This window comes from Oncorhynchus keta, chromosome 35 (genome assembly GCF_023373465.1).
Source record: "Oncorhynchus keta strain PuntledgeMale-10-30-2019 chromosome 35, Oket_V2, whole genome shotgun sequence".
NCBI lineage: Eukaryota > Metazoa > Chordata > Actinopteri > Salmoniformes > Salmonidae > Oncorhynchus > Oncorhynchus keta.
Genome location: NC_068455.1, coordinates 28,218,956 through 28,237,972, shown reverse-complemented (window position 1 = coordinate 28,237,972; position 19,017 = coordinate 28,218,956). Strand labels below are relative to the sequence as shown.

At 44.1% G+C, this 19,017-nt stretch overlaps 2 protein-coding genes across 3 annotated transcripts in view; one reads left to right on the top strand and one right to left on the bottom strand.

The window, feature by feature from the left end:
* The first annotated feature begins 3,011 nt into the window (after positions 1-3,011).
* LOC118369080 (ATP-dependent RNA helicase TDRD9-like) overlaps positions 3,012-19,017 on the top strand; it is a 29,315-nt gene continuing 13,309 nt past the window's right edge. Inside the window, 16 exon segments of the mRNA XM_035753572.2 lie at positions 3,012-4,644; positions 9,160-9,211; positions 9,895-9,983; positions 10,102-10,169; positions 10,649-10,858; positions 12,079-12,134; positions 12,136-12,199; positions 12,405-12,485; positions 12,576-12,740; positions 12,797-12,918; positions 13,056-13,175; positions 13,305-13,389; positions 13,467-13,524; positions 15,507-15,611; positions 15,741-15,838; positions 16,059-16,188. Coding sequence (XP_035609465.1) covers positions 4,503-4,644; positions 9,160-9,211; positions 9,895-9,983; positions 10,102-10,169; positions 10,649-10,858; positions 12,079-12,134; positions 12,136-12,199; positions 12,405-12,485; positions 12,576-12,740; positions 12,797-12,918; positions 13,056-13,175; positions 13,305-13,389; positions 13,467-13,524; positions 15,507-15,611; positions 15,741-15,838; positions 16,059-16,188 — 1,645 coding nt within the window. The 5' untranslated portion in view covers positions 3,012-4,502.
* On the bottom strand, positions 4,642-9,174 carry LOC118368243 (protein RD3-like). Of its 2 annotated transcripts, none has more exons than XM_035752191.2 (3): positions 8,650-9,174; positions 7,738-8,040; positions 4,642-6,810 (listed from the first exon to the last, which is right to left on the bottom strand). In XM_035752191.2, the coding sequence occupies exons 1-3, from the start codon at positions 8,736-8,738 to the stop codon at positions 6,441-6,443; spliced, it is 762 nt and encodes a 253-aa protein (XP_035608084.1). In that variant the 5' UTR covers positions 8,739-9,174; the 3' UTR covers positions 4,642-6,440. The 2 variants fall into 2 exon arrangements, with proteins under 2 accessions (XP_035608084.1, XP_035608085.1); XM_035752192.2 differs by having other exon boundaries at positions 7,738-8,075; positions 8,650-9,172.

Sequence of the window (19,017 nt, the reverse complement as noted above, 5' to 3'; positions counted from 1 at the left end):
ATGTGTATGTGACAAATAACATTTGATTTGATTTGATTTACTGTGGTCGCTCCCTTGACAGATTTTCTGAAAGCTAAGGCTGTTTACGTATGGTCTTCTCGTTGTCAACATGCGTTTGAAGATGCAAAGAGGTTGCTTACCTCAACTCCGGTGCTGGCTGCTATTCGCCTGGATGCTAGTCATGTGGGGGCAGGTGTAGTTTTGCTGCAAGAAAATGTGTCTGGTGTTGAGAGGCCTGTTAGTTTCTTTTCCAAAAAGTTTAACCATTATCAGTTGAACTACTCTGTCATTCAAAAAGAAGCGCTAGCACTCATATGGGCGCTACAACACTTCGAGGTGTATGTTGGGTTGGGAGTAATATCTATTGTGGTCTACACCGAACATAACCCTCTCACCTTTTTGAGGTCCATGATGTGTCCTAATCAGAGGATAATGAGATGGTGTTTATTTTTTACAAGCATTCCATCTCGATGTGCGGCACATCCAGGGGACGGATAATGTCATTGCTTAAGACATCTACTGTGTGAATGACACAAGTCATTTTTCCAACAATTGCGGATTATTTTACTGATTATTCACTGTATCACAATTCCAGTGGGTCAGAAGTTTACTTACCCTAAGTTGACTGTGCCTTTAAACAGCTTGAAAAATGCCAGAAAATTAGGTCATAGGCTAATTGACATAATTTGAGTCAATTGGAGGTGTACCTGTGGATGTATTTCAAGGCCTATATTCAAACTCAGTGCCTCTTTGCTTGACATCATGGGAAAAAATCAACCAAGACCTCAGAAAAAAATTGTAGACCTCCACATGTCTGGTTCATCCTTGGTAGCAATTTCCAAACGCCTGAAGTTACCACATTCATCTGTACAAACAATAGTACGCAAGTATAAACACCATGGGACCACACAGCCGTAATACCGCTGAGGAAGGAGACGTATTCTGTCTCCTAGAGATGAACGTACTTTGTTGTGAAAAGTGCAAATCAATCCCAGAACAACAGCAAAGAACCTTGTGAAGATGCTGGAGGAAATAGGTACAAAAGTTTCTATATCCACAGTAAAACGAGTCCTATATCAACATAACCTGAAAGGCCGCTCAGCAAGGAAGAAGCTACTGCTCCAAAACCACCATAAAAAAGCCAGACTACTGTTTGTAACTGCACATGGGGACAAATATTGTACTTTTTGGAGGAATGTCCTCTGGTCTGATGAAACAAAAATAGAACTGTTTGAACATAATGACCATCGTTATGTTTGGAGGAAAAAGGGGGAGGCTTGCAAGCCGAAGAACACCATCCCAACCGTGAAGCACGGGGGGGGCAGCATCATGTTGTGGGTGTGCTTTGCTGCAGGAGGAACTGGTGCACTACACAAAATAGATGGCATCATGAGGCAGGCAAAGTAATTGGATATATTGAAGCAACATCTCAAGACATCAGTCAGGGAGTTAAACCTTGGTCGCAAATGGGTCTTCCAAATGGACAATGACCCCAAGCCTACTTCCAAAGTTGTGGCAAAATGGCTTAATAAGGACAACAAAGTCAAGGTATTGGAGTGGCCATCACAAAGCCCACAAAGTCAATCATATAGAGAATTTGTGGGCAGAACTGAAAAAGCATGTGCGAGCAAGGAGGCCTACAAAACTTACTCATTTACACCAGCTCTGTCGGGAGGAATGGGCCAAAATTCACCCAACTTATTGTGGGAAGCTTGTGGAAGTCTACCTGAAATCATTTGACCCAAGTTAAACCATTTAAAGGCAATGCTACCAAATACTAATTGTGTGTATGTAAACTTCTGACCCGCTGGGAATGTGATGAAATAAATAAAAGCTGAAATAAATCATTCTCTCTACTATTATTCTGACATTTCACCTTCTTAAAATAAAGTGGTGATCCTACCTGACCCAAGACAGGGAATATTTACGAGGATTAAATGTCAGGAATTGTGAAAAACTGAGTTTAAATGTATTTGGCTAAGTTGTATGTAAACTTCCGACTTCAACTGTAGGCAGTCATTGTAAATAAGAATTTGTTCTTAACGGACTTGCCTAGTTAAATAAAGGTTACATTTAAAAAAAGTTAAAACATTTTTAAACGCGGATAGTAACTGCCACTCAAGCATGCTTTTGTGGCACAGTCGATGGCTCGGTGGGCTTCGGGCCAGAAGGTTGAGGGTTTCAAGCCATGCTCCCTACCCGTTTCATTGCATTGGTGTCGGAAGTGAAAATGATCGGACCTCGCATCAATGACAGTGTGTGTGCTTAGCCGGTGAGCGTGTTCCTGTAAGACGGTGTCCTGTGAGGTCTAGCGTGAGGTCTAGCGGACACACTCTTTGAAAGGAGAGAGTTGTGTAGTGACCCTGGTTTATAAGCACAGATATAAAATCTGCCAGTCGATGGTTCACTGTGCCTTGGGCCAGAAGGTTGAGGGTTCAATCCGCACTCCATTCCTGTTTCATTACAATATGTATGGATTCCAATTTGTTGTGGCTAACGTTAGCTAGCTGGCTAATGTTAGCAAGGTTAGGGTTAAGGTTAGGGGTTAGCTATCCCTTCCCCTAACCCCTTAACCTAACATGCTAAAAAGTAGTATGTCGCTGCTAAAAGTTGTCCATGATGAGATTTGAACGCACAACCTTTGGGTCGCTAGATGTTTGCATTATACCAACCACTCTCGTTTCTTCTGTTTTATGTAACCATACCAAACATATTGTAATGACCTGACTAGATCATAAATGAACAATTGTCCAGACAGAGGCTTGAGTTTACTAATTGACGGTTTATTACACCAACTTTACACAGGCTACTGTTTGGGCCGTAGCACACGCCAAATAGATGACAGATAACCCACAAGCCAATCGTGACCTTCTCTTGTGAAACCCAGACGTAAGAGAGAGAGAACAAAGGCTGAACCTGGTCTTAACTTCCAATGCTCCACCCCCTGCCCAACCCCCTCCACGCCACTCCGCCAACCACCAGGATGCCCGGCATCAGAACATTCCAGGCATTCCCGTGATTGGCAGATAGCAGGTTGATTGACAGGTCGGACCCCGCGAACACCGGGTACTGGTCAGTACAACACAACCACCTCCTAGCCTAACACATAACACACAGCTGTCTGTGCGGGTCGCTACAATATCATACTAATTTGAGTGTCTCGGATTTATATTTACTGTGTTACGTCTAGTCTGAGACCAGGCTGCAAAAATCTAAAAATGATGGATAGAGGATTTTTCTCCCACATTTTGACAGTGAGGAAATATAACACATTTTCAATGCAACCATTCGCACTTGTTGAAAACCGAATAAGGCCTCGAAAAGTCTCAACGGAATCCTTGGTATGTCCCAACTCTGACATTACCATGTTGAAATTGAAAAGGGATAGGTGTTTAAAGCTGCAATATTTAACTTTTTGTGCTACCCGACCAAATTCACATATAAATGTGAGTTATAGATCTATCATTTTCATTGAACGCAAGAAGTGGTAGATATGTTCTATGTGCACTATTTCTATGCTTCCCATGCTTAAGTTTCCCTTTTGCATATTTTACTTTTGGTTTTGTACACCCAGCTTTAAACAGCTGTAAATACAATATTTGTGGTTTTTGAAAATACATTTCACAGTGGATTAGATTATATAGTGATTATCTACACTATTGCTTGTTTTGTCACAAACAAAAATTAGACAAACTATTTGAAGTTTAGTAACGTGGAAATGGCAGAGCGATTTCTGCATACTGCACCTTTTAAGGTTATGGACAGCCCATGGATAACCTCCCTTGTCATCCCTACAGCCAATGATCTGTCGGACTCACTAAACACAAATGCTTAGTTTGTAAATTATGTCTGAGTGTTGGCGTGTGCCCCTGGCTATCCGTACATTTTAAAAACAATAACATTGTGTCATCTGGTTTTCTTAATATAAGGAATTTAAAATGATTCATACTTTTAGGGTACTTTTGATACTTAAGTATATTTAAAACCAAATACTTTTACTCTGTGACTTTCACTTGAGTCATTTTCTGTTAAGGTATCTTTACTTTTACTCAAGTATGACAATTGTGTACTTTTTCCACCAATGCGGCTCCCGAGGCTAAATCAGGGCTAAATTAGTTTTGACAACCCCTGCAGAAGATGGATGTTTGATCCAGACCAACCCAGACTTCTCGACTCCTTTGCAAGGGATCCAGACAAACCCAGACTCCTTAACGGTGTTTCCACTAGTTACCACAGCAGAGTCAAAATGGGCTATATCGTAAAAAAATTATGAAAACCAAAAGTCGTTTTTTGGTCTTTATTTAAGGTTAGGGATAGGCATACGGATAGCAGTGTGCTTAAGGTTAGGTTTAAAATATCATTTTAATAAACGGGATTTATGACTGTTGGAACCCCTTAGCAGGTGTACTGTCACGTGCCTTTGAACTCATTTAGAATTCTGCAGCATCACCATTGAACACAGACCAATCGAAGCGGTCGCTGGAGTCCACAAAATATTAAACATGAACAAAGCAATAACTGCAGAACACGTAACAGAATGGTTTACATTGGGCACCCAATTTGCTAACATTATTATATTAATCACAGATGAACCTCCAAAAAAAGTAAATTCGGAGGAGTCATCAAGACAGAGTAAACTGCATGGCTAGATAATGTAGAATTGTACATGTTCCCTCGCACTGTAGCTAATTTACCAGACTGGAACTTTATACTTTTGTGTTAGCTAGCTACATTGCTACTTTCCTGACAATCAGACTGGTACCTCTGCTCTGTTTCAGTCTGAGATTAATGCTATAATTTACAAATGTTTGGAAATGTCTTCTCATAAGAGACTGTTGAATAACATTTTTTTTACGTACTTAAGCAGTTTTTACGCAGTTTGTCCTTTTGCAGGTAGAAAGGTGAGACTATATATCCACAGACAAGTAAATTTACATCAACTTTTCAAAACGTTTATAGTGTGTTGATCTCTCACCTGAAGCATGAGCAGAACCATGTAAACACTTGCACCAGCTCGTTAAGTATGCATACGTTTGTATATTTTCATATTGTGCACATGCTTCGGGTGATATAAATCTGAACGCACAGAGCTTTGAAAAGTTGACGTAATTATACTTTTCTGTGGATATATTGTCTGCAAAATGACCAGCCTCACGGACAACCGGTAAAGTATTATTTTATTCAGCATTCTTGCTTGTAGAGGTAATGAGAGGAAACTTTCCTGACCCAAACGATAATTTCTCGCTGATGTAGAATTCTACGTGATTCAACGTTGGATCTTCATGCTACATAGCTACCTACATAATTTAAGTACTGTTTTAACTAACAAAAATAAAATGTTATAATTTACTAACACAGGAAACTATACTGAACAAAAATATAAACGCAATAATTTCAAAGATTTTACTGAGTAACAGTTCATGTAAGGAAATCAGTCAATTTAAATAAAATCATTAGGCTCTAATCTATGGATTTCACATGACTGGGAACGGTGCAGCCAAAGGTGTGCCTGGTAGGGTATAGGCCCACTCACTTGGCAGCCAGGCCCAGCCAATCAGAATGAGTTTTTTCCCCACAAAGGGCTTTATTACAGACAAATACTCCTTCCACAAGTGAAGCAGCCTGATATGGAGGTCCTGGGCTGTGCATGGTTACACGTGGTCTGCTGTTTTGAGGCCTGTTGGATATACTGCCAAATTCTCTAAATTGATATTGGAGGCAGCTTATGGTAGAGCAATTAACATTAAATTAACTGTCAACAGCTCTGGTGGAAATCTTGCAGTCAACATGCCAATTTGCACGCCCCCTCTAAACTTCAGATATCTGTGGTGTTGTGACAAGACTGCACGTTTTAAAGTGATGTTTTATTGTCCCCAACACAAGGGGCACCTGTGTAGTGATCATGCTGTTTAATCAGTTTCTTGATATGCCACAACTGTCAGGTGGATGGATTATTGTTATGCCAGAATAAGACTTCACAAAACACAGCCCTTATTTGAAGTGTTTCTAAAATCCCCTATGGGAAAAATGAATGGTGGAAAAACAATAGGAACATTTCCTTGTTTGACCGGTATGTTTTATGGGCATTATGACTCATGGTACTCTGTAGCCAGATGCCAAAATGTCTAAGCACGGGTTGACTTGTCAGTGTAAATGAAGTAGGCTCGCTAGTAGACTAGCCTATTGTAGTAGCTAGTATTGAGATGCACCCCTAGTTCAGGTAGATAGCAGTATACTTTGTTGCATGTCTGAATCTGTCCCCAAGTGTTTGTCCTGTGCAAGATTGTGTTGCAGTTCATACATTCAAATGAATAAATCTAAAATTTTATGCACATTTTGGGGGGGTGGGGTGGATTTACAACTCTTTCAGGCATGACATAACAAGGATAGAAGGTAAGCATGGTCATGAGTTGGGGACTACTTTACCACCCTGTCTCCTCTCACAGCATGGTGCTGTAGGCCTCTGGGGATTTGTGTGGCACTGGGTGATGGTAGTAGTAGGGAAGGTCCCAGTCCCTATGGGCAGTGAAAGGACTAGAGCCTCTCATAGTACGGTCCACATATCCAGAGATGGTTGGGATCTCCTCTCTCAGGGGCTCACCACAGTCCGGCACGGTGGGTGTGACAAAGCCCTGCTTCATTTGGTATCGGTTGGTCCATTCCTCCATTGGCCCAAGCAGTGCTGGCTGTGGCAGGTGCTCCTCCTCTTCTTCCCCTTCCTCTTTGTTGAGGAAGTCTCTCAGCACCTGCTTGAAGACGTACACCAGCTCCCAGGGCAGGATGTTGTTGCTGGCCAGTACCTCTCGGAACCTGAGAATGGGATAGATAGAGGGATATAGTGTGTTAATAAACTCTTTAACCCAAACTGTATGATTCACAATAATGAGGCCATTTGAAGCTGTTTTGGGTTTTGAGAAGCTGTTTTGGGTTTCAATTATCCGTTAGACCTAGTTGACAAATTATGCTGATAATGATGTAGGCTATTTCAAAGTATCATGCATTGTGTGAGGTGACAAGGCTGAGGGCATATTTATGAGCTCACTCCAATCTAGTTGTCAGGAGGACATTTTGCAAAGAAGTAAAATGCTTGCAGTGAGTTTCCACACCGAATAATATCCCTTGAATAATTGGGCGATCTTGTTACTGTTGTAATGTGCTTATGCAAACCTAGTCACACCTCAGGATTGAATGGAGAGTTCTTGGGGGGGGTCGTCAAGTGTTTGTCACTTCCGTCAGTGGTATAACTGGGCTTTGAACAATTTCTTTGACAGCCGTGAAGATCAACCATGTGGATGTGGTTATGTACATTACTTTTTGCAAGACCCATGGTGGATTTAAAGGTTATTTCAAGTAGGATTACAAGGGTCATGATTTCTCATTTAGCCCTCCAAAAGACCAAATCTGTGTTCATACAAATGTCACCATCACTGTAAAACATTGTGGGATGTTTTTATTTTAATATGGATATGATATTGCTGATGCAGAGTGCTTTCCCTGGGGTTGTTTTCACTGTGCCTTGCCACATAGGATCACTTCACTGTTGCATATTCACACCCCATGTTCCCTACTTCTGTGACGACAACACAGTGGCTTCCCTGGCAGATTGCTCTGCCCCGCTCTCCTTGAGACTCGTCTCCTTCGCCTATTGTCACCCTGGTGTGGTGGCAGTGGCTATTTCGGACACAGTGTGCTTATATGAAAAGGGTACTACTGTATGAAAATGGGTGTACAATGTACCTGGAGAGCACCGTGGCGGTCTGTATGGGCTGGATCTGGGCACACAAACGCTCCAACTGGTGACGCTCCGATGCGGGGATCAGCGTACGTAACCTTGGGTAGCTCTGAAGCCAGTGGGGGTATCCCACGGTGTTGTGGGCCAACCTGTGTTCCCGCTCCACCTCCCGTGCCAGGCGCTCCCTCTCCTCCACGTGCCACAGCAGCTCCCTGATCAATGTGCAGCTGGGTAATACCCCTGTGGACTTAGCAGACGTCCCCTCATCTTGAGCCTGTTCTCCTTCAGCACGCAACCATTTCATCCAGCTGAATAGGGGCATGGCGGAGGAATACTGTGGTTACTGCAGTGAGAAAATAAAGTATTGTACATCCTGAATCAAAAGTATTGACACTGATGTCCTGTTCTCCTGAAGTCTGTTTTAACAGAACTGTTGAAAGAATTGCAATTGTATTGATTTGATCTGCACTCGTTGAAGACTTGACATGTTGGAAAGTGAGAAATGGATCACCTCCATACAAGCTGACCTCTGTCTTCATCAGTGTTCTGATATCATTCAGTGGCATTCTCTCTGTTGAGGAGGATGCCCAGGTGTGGGAGTGTACTGAACTCCTCAGACTGTTGGTTCACTCTGTACCTCACACCTTAGCTACACTCAGATTAGGCAGCCTGGGGTAACGGGTACTGTACTGCTATATCAATGTCTCAAAGCATAAGAAAAGTAATTTGTTTTATTAAACCTGACTGTCCTAGAAAATGTCTAAAAATAATGGGCCAAATAATTTGTGGCTATTGTCTAGATGAGTGACATTTTATTGTTGGAACTTTCTGACCATAAATGGCAAATAGCCTATGTACTGTGAAATGTAATTTACAAAAAAAGAAACAATGAAATACACATGGTTGTTGGTACTTACTCTTGAATGCTGCAGTGAGGATGCTTGAGGGAGAGCCAGTCGTAGGCAGAGATCAACACAGAGTAGCATCTCCAGGACTCTGTATCCATGGGTCTGTCAGTGAAGTCTCCATTCTCTGGTTCTTACTGGACTTGTAGTCCTGATCGAGAGTGGCTCATACGCTGTCTGCACTCCTCTGCTGTCTGTAAGAAATTGTCCTAACTGTACTGCGTAATCTTCACTCGTCCCTGATCTCCTGTCCTGTGGACTGTGTCCAGCGGAGTTACTCAGGGTTTTCCTCTGACTCAATGCGGTCTCCTTTCCTTTTGTGCTGCTTTGTTGTAAGGTCAGCTGCTTTGTTAGATGCTGAAGAGTGTGTGCATGTCAACCCTTGTGCATTTTTAGATGTGTGTGTGAGCTGCTCCCAGCTCTGACAGTGTGTCTGCCTGCTGTGTAGATAAAGTCCTCCTCTTGCCCGGAGAGAAGCTGAGATGACTGGGACTGCTCTCTCTGCAACACTGCCCCAGGCCTGACTGGCCCAGCCACGGAATGAGAGGAGTGGGGGAGATGACAGGGAGGACGAGTAAGAGAGGAATGTTAGAAACTCAGAGAAAAAAGGGAAATCATTTTTGGTGGAAGGGAGGGAATTTAGAAAGAAAGTAGGGGGAGAGCTATTTGACTTGAGAAAGACACACTAGCATTACTCAACATTATTTACTCAGTGAAAAAGCCACATTATCTCTACTAGGATGCAGCTGCCTAATATGAGTGCAACGGGGGGAGCTTTGTTTCACCTAGTTTTGATTACACCTCTTTTTCTAAGAGTGTAGTGGTGTATCTAGAACCTAAAAGGGTTCTTCGGCTGTCCTTGAAGAACCCTTTTTTTTTTGTTTCCAAGTAGAAAGAGCCCTTTTGGGTTCCATATAGAACCCTTTCCACAGAGGGTTCTACCTGGAACCAAAAAGGGTTGTACCTGGAACTAAAAAGGGTTATTGTATGGGGAAAGCTGAAGAACCCTTTTGGAATCCTTTTTTGTAAGAGTGTACATTGACTTACAGAACTGCATTGTCTCTCCTTGATGCTTAAATTCTGATAAGTTTGGTTTTCTAAAAGGATTGGGTGGCTGGACTGAAACACCATACAGTCATTTTCTCTTGTTTGTCCAGACCAAAGAGTCATGGAATTGACATTTGTTGACAGTGACATTTCAGTGACATTTCAGTGCACAATCTTTTGATTTACCTGAGAATCTGTGTTTCTCTCTAGCCCTGCAAAAGCTCCCCAACAGCAGGTCAGCCCAAAGAGTGAACATGGGGGAATGAGGAACAAGACAGGAAAGCCTGACTTTTCTGCAAGTGAGTTATACATTGATATACCTTTCTAATTCATTTGGCTTTCAATTGGATTTCTTTTTTTCCCCGACAATTAAGAAAGTCAATGAGCAAACCTTTTTGTGTTTCTCTCCAACTCTAGGTGCGCCTCCACCCCCATTGGCCAGTTATGACTACCCCAGCTTGCCCATCACAAAGAATAGACAGGAGGTAAAATACTTTAGTAGCCACACACGCTTTAGGTACTTCTGCCATTTCAGACCTTTTCAGGTCATAGACTTGAACAGAGATGGTCATTGGCAACAGTTCCTCAGGTCGTAACTCCATTCAAGGTTTTACTGTGCTTCAGATGAACACTGATTCTATCTGATGGAGCCATAGGCGCAACAAGAGCAGGGACCCTAACTCACTGTGACTGTCATCACATGCTTTCAAGTAACAGTCTGATGGAGTAGGGCCATTATTGAAAATATCTGTGTTTCAGACTTTCATTTCCTACTCAGATTCACATTTATTGTCCAGCAAGAGCAGAATTTGAATGTTTTGGATGTTTTTGTGGCTGAACATAAATGACAGATTAGAATACTTTATTATAAACTGCAATTTAGGTTGTTGAATCATATTTTCATTTTCAGCTTTAAAATGGTAAATCTAATGTTCTCTCATCTGTTGTGTTTGTGTATTTCTAGCTCATCTCTCTGATCGAGAACAACTCTGTGGTGATCATTCGTGGAGCCACAGGCAGTGGGAAGACTACCCAGCTGCCTCAGTTCATCCTGGACTACTACAGCGAGAAGAATGCCCCCTGTAACCTCGTGGTTACCCAGCCTCGCAAAATAGGCGCCAGCAGCGTTGCCAGAGTACGCAAGTGCACCCTGGGTAGTCTGGTGGGATACCAGGTTAGCGAAGAATTCACACTACACTCACTCATACCTTGTTAATTATACAATTTTGATATCTATACCCCAAAAAACACATGACCCAACACACCATACACATCCCTTGGTGGAAAGAAGAGAGAAAAAGATGCAAGAAACAAGAATTCAGAGTTCAGGTTGCATAACAAGGGGCAGTGGACTGAGTTTAGCACCTCTAGCGATACTATTATCTCTCAATGATGCGCTGTACAAAAAGCCCACTTGACGTTTCTCTCTCAGAGAGAGGAGTGGAAGGAGTGGGGTGGACAGGATTCCATGCTGGACTGTTTCCAGGCTGTCTGGTTGCATTGTGTCCAGCTCTGAAACAAGAGACAGTCTAATTATAACTCCCTGCTCCTCGCCTCTCTCTGCTCTGCTGTGGACTGCAGCAGGGGTGATGTCACTGCTAGCAAGACAGTGATTGAGGAGTGATACAGTGATGGGCTGACCTGATGAACACCTAAGGGCTTGAAAGCTTGTCAGAATAAATATAGATGGGAGGTCACAGTATAGTGGAGAGTGTGAACTAATGAAAGATGAAGGGGTGAAGCAGAGCTGTAGGAGACGCTAGAATATAATGGTAGCCTAGTCCTCATACTCTGCACCTTGTGGGAGCTATAAATTGTTATTTATACCATTCATGTACCACCATATAATGATTATTATTCAATTGATAGGTTCCTACCAGTGTAATGGTTCCAGTGGAGAGCTGGAGAAACTGATGGGTTCCAGGCCTTGAGGATGTATGGAGAGTTTCCACTTTCACAGTGACCTTCCCCTGTCAGTACTAACAAGGAGGGCTGCTTTTATCCCGTTCTCTTAGCTTTGGCTCTGTCTGTCCTAGGGGGATTGTAGTGGATATTTACTGTGCCTTCTCTCTCGATCTTTAGTTTCTCTGAGAGTTTTATGAAAGTCAAGCCGTAAGGGAATTTGTACTTAGAGTAGAGTAGCAGAACATGAGGGCATCTTCCCTGGGGGGGAGATGTGGTTGTTAGGACAGGTCATTTGTTTGATAGAGTCACGTTGTGTGGTGAGACAGTGCTCTGGGTAATGATTGTTTGATGTCACAGATGGAAGCGACAGTAGATGTAGCATCCTCACGTCTGCCTTTAGGCTTCACCTTTCCTATTGACCTACATGGATGTGTTTATGTGCTTGTGTGTGAATGTACACTTACCACTTAGCCATTATGTTTGTTTCAGGTGGGCCTAGAGAAGATGGCCACTGAACACACCAGACTCATCTACATGACCACGGGTGCTGCTGCAAAAACTGGTCGGTGCCAAGAGCCTGACTGAGTACTCCCACATCTTCATAGATGAGGTAACCAAGACTCACTTTCCTGTTAAGACAGACTGGTAGTCATTTCAAAGTCGTCTACAGATGACTTGACCGCTAATAATGTTGTCCTTTCTGGTGTTCAGTGTATTTTAGTACCCAGTAACATCAAACTAGCTGATGGTGAGTAATATCTTGCCTTGGCAGTGGATGAGCCAGTAGGTAAGCAGGGTGGTTCTGTGTATTTCAGGTCCATGAGCGGACGGAGGAGTTGGACTTTCTCCTGTTGGTTGTGAGGAAGCTCCTCCATTCCAACTCTCGTTACATCAAGGTGAGCCCACGCTTCTCAGCACTCACCACCATGTGATCCTAAACCGTACTGACTAAACAGACACAACGCCTCCCTTCCCTCTTTATGCAGGTCATCCTCATGTCAGCCACCATCAATTGCAGGGAGTTTGCAGAGTACTTTGGCACGCCTATCCGCAGCCAGATGAACCCAGCCTATGTGTTTGAGGTGGAGGGGGCTCCCTACGCCATTGACAAGTTCTACCTGGATGACCTCTGCAGCCTGATTCCTCACAGGGTGGGCGGGGAAGCATCAAGCCTCGTCTGTGGATGTAGCTGGTACTCACAGTTTAGACTAACCTAACACTGTCTGTGGATACCCACCATCTAGATGAACCTTACATCACTGTGGAGATGTACAATGTGGCTGTCAGCCTTATCCAGAGTTTTGATGAGCTAGAGGCCAAAGATCAGAGGTTAGGGTTCAAGCAGCAGTACTCTTCATCTTAGCTTGCCTGATAAATTAAGAATTTGTTCACTATTTATTAGTTACTGTTGATTTTAGATGTCCTATAGTTGTCCAATAATTATCCCATTGTGTGTATCTCAACAGCAGCACTGAGCGGGAGGGACGCCTGTCTCTGCCAGACCGGGGCAGTGTGCTGGTGTTCCTTCCTGGTCTGGGTGAGATCCACTACATGCAAGAGGCCTTGTCGAAGCTGGTGCGCAAGAGGTGGTTGTTGTATGTCTGATGTTCATTGGTTACGTCTCTGGGGCATGACTATGGTAGGTTGTGTGTGTCCCCGGTACTTAGTAGAAACTTGATGGTGCTGTTATGGTGTTGTTATGGTGTATCTTTCAGACTGCAGGTGTACCCTCTCCACTCCTCTGTCACTCTGGAGGAGCAAAATGGTGCGTTTCTGGTGCCTGTCCCAGTGTACAGGAAGGTAACTATCACACCACTCTACTGAATAGGACTTCTAGAACGTAGCTCTGTTTTTGAATGTTCTGTCTGTCTCCACAGATCATCCTCTCCACCAACATTGCAGAGAGCTCTGTTACAGTCCCAGATGTCAAATATGGTGGGTGTTTTCTTTTTCATAATGTTTATATATAAACTCAGCAAAAAAAAAGAAACGTCCTCTCACTGTCAACTGCGTTTATTTTCAGCAAACTTAACATGTTATGTTCATACAAATATTTACACAAGATTCAACAACTGAGACATAAACTGAACAAGTTCCATAGACATGTGACTAACAGAAATGGAGTAATGTGTCCCTGACAAAGGGGGTGTCAAAAGTAAGTCAGTATCTGGTGTTGCCACCAGCTGCATTAAGTACTGTAGTGCATCTCCTCCTCATGGACTGCACCAGCTTTGCTAGTTCTTGCTGTGAGATGTTACCCCACTCTTCAACCAAGGCACCTGCAAGTTCCCGGACATTTCTGGGGGGAATGGCTCAAGCCCTCACCCTCCAATCCAACAGGTCCCAGACATGCTCAATGGGATTGAGATCCGGGCTCTTCGCTGGCCATGGCAGAACACTGACATTCCTGTCTTGCAGGAAATCACACACAGAACGAGCAGTATGGCTGGTGGCATTGTCATGCTGGAGGGTCACGTCAGGATGAGCCTGCAGGAAGGGTACCACATGAGGGAGGAGGATGTCTTCCCTGTAACGCACAGTGTTGAGATTGCCTGCAATGACAATAAGCTCAGTCCGATGATGCTGTGACACACCGCCCCAGACCATGACGGACCCTCCACCTCCAAATCGATCCCGCTCCAGAGTACAGGCCTCGTGTAACGCTCATTCCTTTGACGATAAACGCGAATCCGACCACAAAACCGCGATTCGTCAGTGAGGAGCACTTTTTGTCAGTCCTCTCTGGTCCAGTGACGGTGGGTTTGTGCCAATAGGTGACGACGTTGCCGGTGATGTCTTGGCCTTACAACAGGCCTACAAGCCCTCAGTCCAGCCTCTCTCAGCCTATTGCGGTCAGTCTCAGCACTGATGGAGGAATTGTGCGTTTCTGGTGTAACTTGGGCAGTTGTTGTTGCCATCCTGTACCTGTCCTGCAGTTGTGATGTTCGGATGTACCGATCCTGTGCAGGTGTTACACGTGGTCTGCCACAGCGAGGATGATCAGCTGTCCATCCTGTCTCCCTGTAGTGCAGTCTTAGGCATCTCACAGTACGGACATGTCAGTCCTCATGCCTCCTTGCAGCATGCCTAAGGCACGTTCACGCAGATGAGCAGGGACCCTGGGCATCTTTCGTTTTGTTTTTCAGAGTCTGTAGAAAGGCCTTCATAACTGTGACCTTAATTGCCTACCGTTTGTAAGATGTTAGTGTCTTAACGACCGTTCCACAGGTGCATGTTTATTAATTGTTTATGGTTCATTGAACAAGCATGGGAAACAGTGTTTAAACCCTTTACAATGAAGATCTGTGAAGTTATTTAGATTTTTACGAATTAGCTTTGAAAGACAGGATCCTGAAAAGGGGACGTTTCTCTTTTTGCTGAATTTATATTATTATTTTTAAAAAAGATTCCCCAATTTCGTGGTATCCAATTGGTAGTTACAGTCCTGTCCCATCGCTGCAACTCACGTACCGATGAAGGTTGAGAGCCGTGCGTGCTTTGAAACAACCCAGCCAAGCCGCACTGCTTGACAACGCCCGCTTATCCCGGAAGCCAGCCGCACTAATGTGTCGGGGGAAACACCGTACACCTGGCTAACGTCTCAGGGTGCATTGCACCCGGCCCGCCACAGGAGTTGCTCGTGCGCAATGGGACAGGAACATCCCTGCCAGCCAAACCCTCCCCTAACCCGGACAGCGCTGGGCCAATTGTGTGCCGCCCCATTGGTTTCCTGGTCGAGGCCGGCTGTGACAGAGCCTGGACTCGTACCAGGTTCTCTGGTGGCACTGCTATGCAGTGCCTTAGACCACTGTGCCACTCAGGGGGGCCCTTTTCATAATGTTTACAGACATCCCTTGCTATATGTACTGCATACTGTATTCACTCCGTGTCTGAATTTGATGTATTCCTGTTGACAGTGATTGATTTCTGTCTGGCGCGTCACATGGTCTGTGACAAAGAGACCAGTTACCAGTCCCTCCGCCTCACCTGGGCCTCCAAGACCAACTGCAACCAGCGCAGAGGTACAGTACTATGCAGTTCCACCTCAGACTGGCCATCAGGGAGGCAATTCCATTTCAAGAGAGCAATTGATATTCCAATTCAATAATAAAATTCCCAATGAGGATTTGTGAATCCTCTCTCCCTCTCAGGCAGGGCTGGGCGAGTGTCTAAGGGCTACTGTTACCGGCTGGTGACCAAGGAGTTCTGGAGCAATGAGATCCCAGACTATGTGGTTCCTGAGTTTGTGGTAAGAGTCATACATTAGGTCAGCCCTGATGGCAAAGAATCAAGCTCATAACTATAATTGATAGTATGATGATTAACAACTGCGAAGTTGATGGATTCATTTGTTGATTGACTTATGCACCGGATGTGATTACTGAAAAACTAGGCAGGCTACTCAACTAGACCTATAAAGCTGCTAGTTTATTCTGACAGTAACTAGGATATTTTTGTACTTTTCCCAGCATGCCCCCCTGGCCAACATCATGCTCAAGGTGAAGCTACTGGACATGGGGGACCCCCGCTCCCTCCTCTCCACTGCCCTCTCACCCCCCAACCTCAACGACATCGAGAGGACTGTGCTTCAGCTCAGAGGTACCTCACTGTGGACCTGCTGACATCCTTATCCCAAACAGACATTGATGTAATTGGATTCCTGTACTTATGGAGCGATTTCAAAAAACTAAAATATACAATGTGCAACAATTTCTGAGATTTTACTGAGTATTAGTTCAGATAAGGAAATCAGTCAATTTAAATACATTCATTAGATCCTAATCTATGGATGTCACATGACTGGGAATAGAGATATGCATCTGTTGGTCATATCTTTAAAAAAAGGTAGGGGCGTGGATCAGAAAACCAGTCAGTATCTGGCGTGGCCACCATTTGCCTCATGCAGCACGACACATCTCCTTCGCAAAGTTGATCAGGCTGTTGATTGTGGCCTGTGGAATGTTCTCACTCCACTTCAATGGCTGTGCGAAGTTACTGGATATTGGCAGGAACTGGAACATGCTGTCGTACACATCGATCATTGAGCATCCCACAAATGTATGCAGGCCATGGAAAAACTGGAACATTTTCAGCTTCCAGGAATTGTGTACAGATATGGGACCGTTTCATGCTGAAACATGAGGTGACGGCGGCGGATGAATGACTCGGCAATGGGCCTCAGGATCTTGTCACGGTGTCTCTGCATTCAAATTGCCGGTGATAAATGCAATTTTGTTGTCTGTGGCTTACCGTAATGGTGCCCCATGGTGGTAAGCTACACCACCACCATGGGGCACTCTGTTCACAAAGTTGACGGCAGTCAACTGCTTGCCCACACAAAGCAATACACGTTGTCTGCCATCTGCTCGGTATAGTTGAAACCGGGATTCATCCATGAAGAGCACACTTCTCCAGCGTGCCATTGGCCATCGACGGTGAGCATTTTCCCACTGAAGTCAGTTACAACACCGAACTGCAGTCAGGTCAAGACCCTGGTGAGGACAACAAGCCCGCAGATTAGCTTCCCTGAGACTGTTTCTGACAGTTTGTGCAGAAATTCTTCGGGTTGTGCAAACCCACAGTTTCATCAGCTGTCCAGGTGGCTGGTCTCAGACGATCCTACAGGTGGAGGTCCTGGGCTAGCGTGATTACACATGGTCTGTGTTTGTGAAGCCGGTTGGACGTACTGCCAAATTCTCTAAAATGCCAATTGCACGCCCCCTCAACTTGAGACATCTGTTGCATTGTGTTGTGTAACTGCACATTTTAGTGGCCTTTTGTCCCCAGCACAAGGTGCACCTGTGTAATGATCATTCTGTTTGATCAGATTCTTGATATGCCACACCTGTCAGATGGATCATCTTGGAAAAGGAGAAATACTCACACAGGGATGTAAACAAATTTGTGCACAAAATTTGAGTACATAGGACTAACACTTTGCATGTTGCGTTTTTATATTTTTGTTCAGTATAGATACAGCGGTGCTGAAAGCCCAGTTCTGTCACTGTGTTTGTGATGTTGCAATGATTTCCTAACGTTGGTTCTGCTGTATCAGGACCTCTGCGTCAGCTAGCATTAGCTCTGTCAGTGGTGTTTGAGTGTGGTTGTCAGGTGTGATTTTGGGGGGGGTGCGTGCGTGCTGTGGATGGGCTCTTCAAATAAAATATTTGTCACATGCTTCCTAAACAACAGGTGTAGACTAACAGTGAAATGCTTATTTATGGGCCCTTCCCAACAAATAATAGAAAAATATTAACTCAAGGAAGAAATACAAAATGAGCAATGATAACTTTGCTATATACATGGGGTACCAGTACTGAATTGATGTGCAGGGGTATGAGGTAATTGAGGTAGATATGTACATATAGGTAGGGATAAAGTAACTAGGCTACAGGTAGATAATAAATGGTAGCAGCAGTGAATGTGATGAGTCAAAGAGTTGACACAAAAAGGTTCATGCAGAAAGCCACCCGGACTAACTGCTTTTGGAAAGTATTTGGACCCCTAGACTTCTACATTTTGGTACATTACAGCCTTATTCTAAAATGGATCAAATAAAAACATATCCTCAGTAATCTACACACAATACCCTATAATGACAAAGTGGAAACAGCTTATAGAACTTTTCTTTGCTAATTTATTAAAAATAAAAAACATACTTTTGTAAATAAAAGGTATTCAGACCCTTTTGCTATGAGACTCGAAATTGAGCTCCGGTGCATCCGGTTTCCATTGATCATCCTTGATGTTTCTACAACTTGATTGGAGTCCCCATGTGGTAAATTCAGGGTCCCACAGTTGACAATGCATGCCAGAGAAAAAACCAAGCCATGAGGTCGAAGGAATTGTCTGTAGAGCTCAGAGAAAGGATTGTGTCGCAGTGCTAGCTGTGCCACCAGAGATCCTGGTTCGAGTCCGGACTCTGTCGAGGCCGGGAAACCCAAGGGGCGGCGCACAATTGGCCCAGCGTCATCCAGGTTAGGGGAGGGATTGGCCAGCAGGGATGTCCTTGTCAATTCGCGCACTAGCGACTCCTGTGGGGGACCGGGCGCAATGCAGGCTGACAAGCTCGCCAGGTGTACAGTGTTTCCTCCGACACATTGGTGCGGCTTGCTTCCGGGTTAAGCGGGCATTGTGTCAAGAAGCAGCGCGGCTTGGCTGGGTTGTGTTTTGGAGCACACACATTTCTCTACCTTCGCCTCTCCCGAGTCCGTACGGGAGTTGTAGCGATGGGACAAGACCGTAAACTACCAATTGGATACCACGAAAAATGGGTAAAATAAAAACAAGACTCGAGGCTGTAATCGCTGCAGAAAGAGCTCCAACAAAGTACTGAGTAAATGGTCTGAATGCTTATGTAAATGTAACATAAAAAAATAAAAATATTTTTTTTTACAAATTTGCAAACATTTCTTATTCTAAAATGGA

Coding starts and splice junctions, on each gene's coding strand:
- LOC118368243 (XM_035752191.2), bottom strand. CDS start 8,738: ATGGATACAGAGTCCTGGAGATGCTACTCTGTGTTGATCTCTGCCTAC. Junction 8,041..8,649: donor CCTCACTGCAGCATTCAAGA/GTAAGTACCAAC, acceptor GCCCCTATTCAG/CTGGATGAAATGGTTGCGTG. Junction 6,811..7,737: donor ACCGCCACGGTGCTCTCCAG/GTACATTGTACA, acceptor TCCCATTCTCAG/GTTCCGAGAGGTACTGGCCA.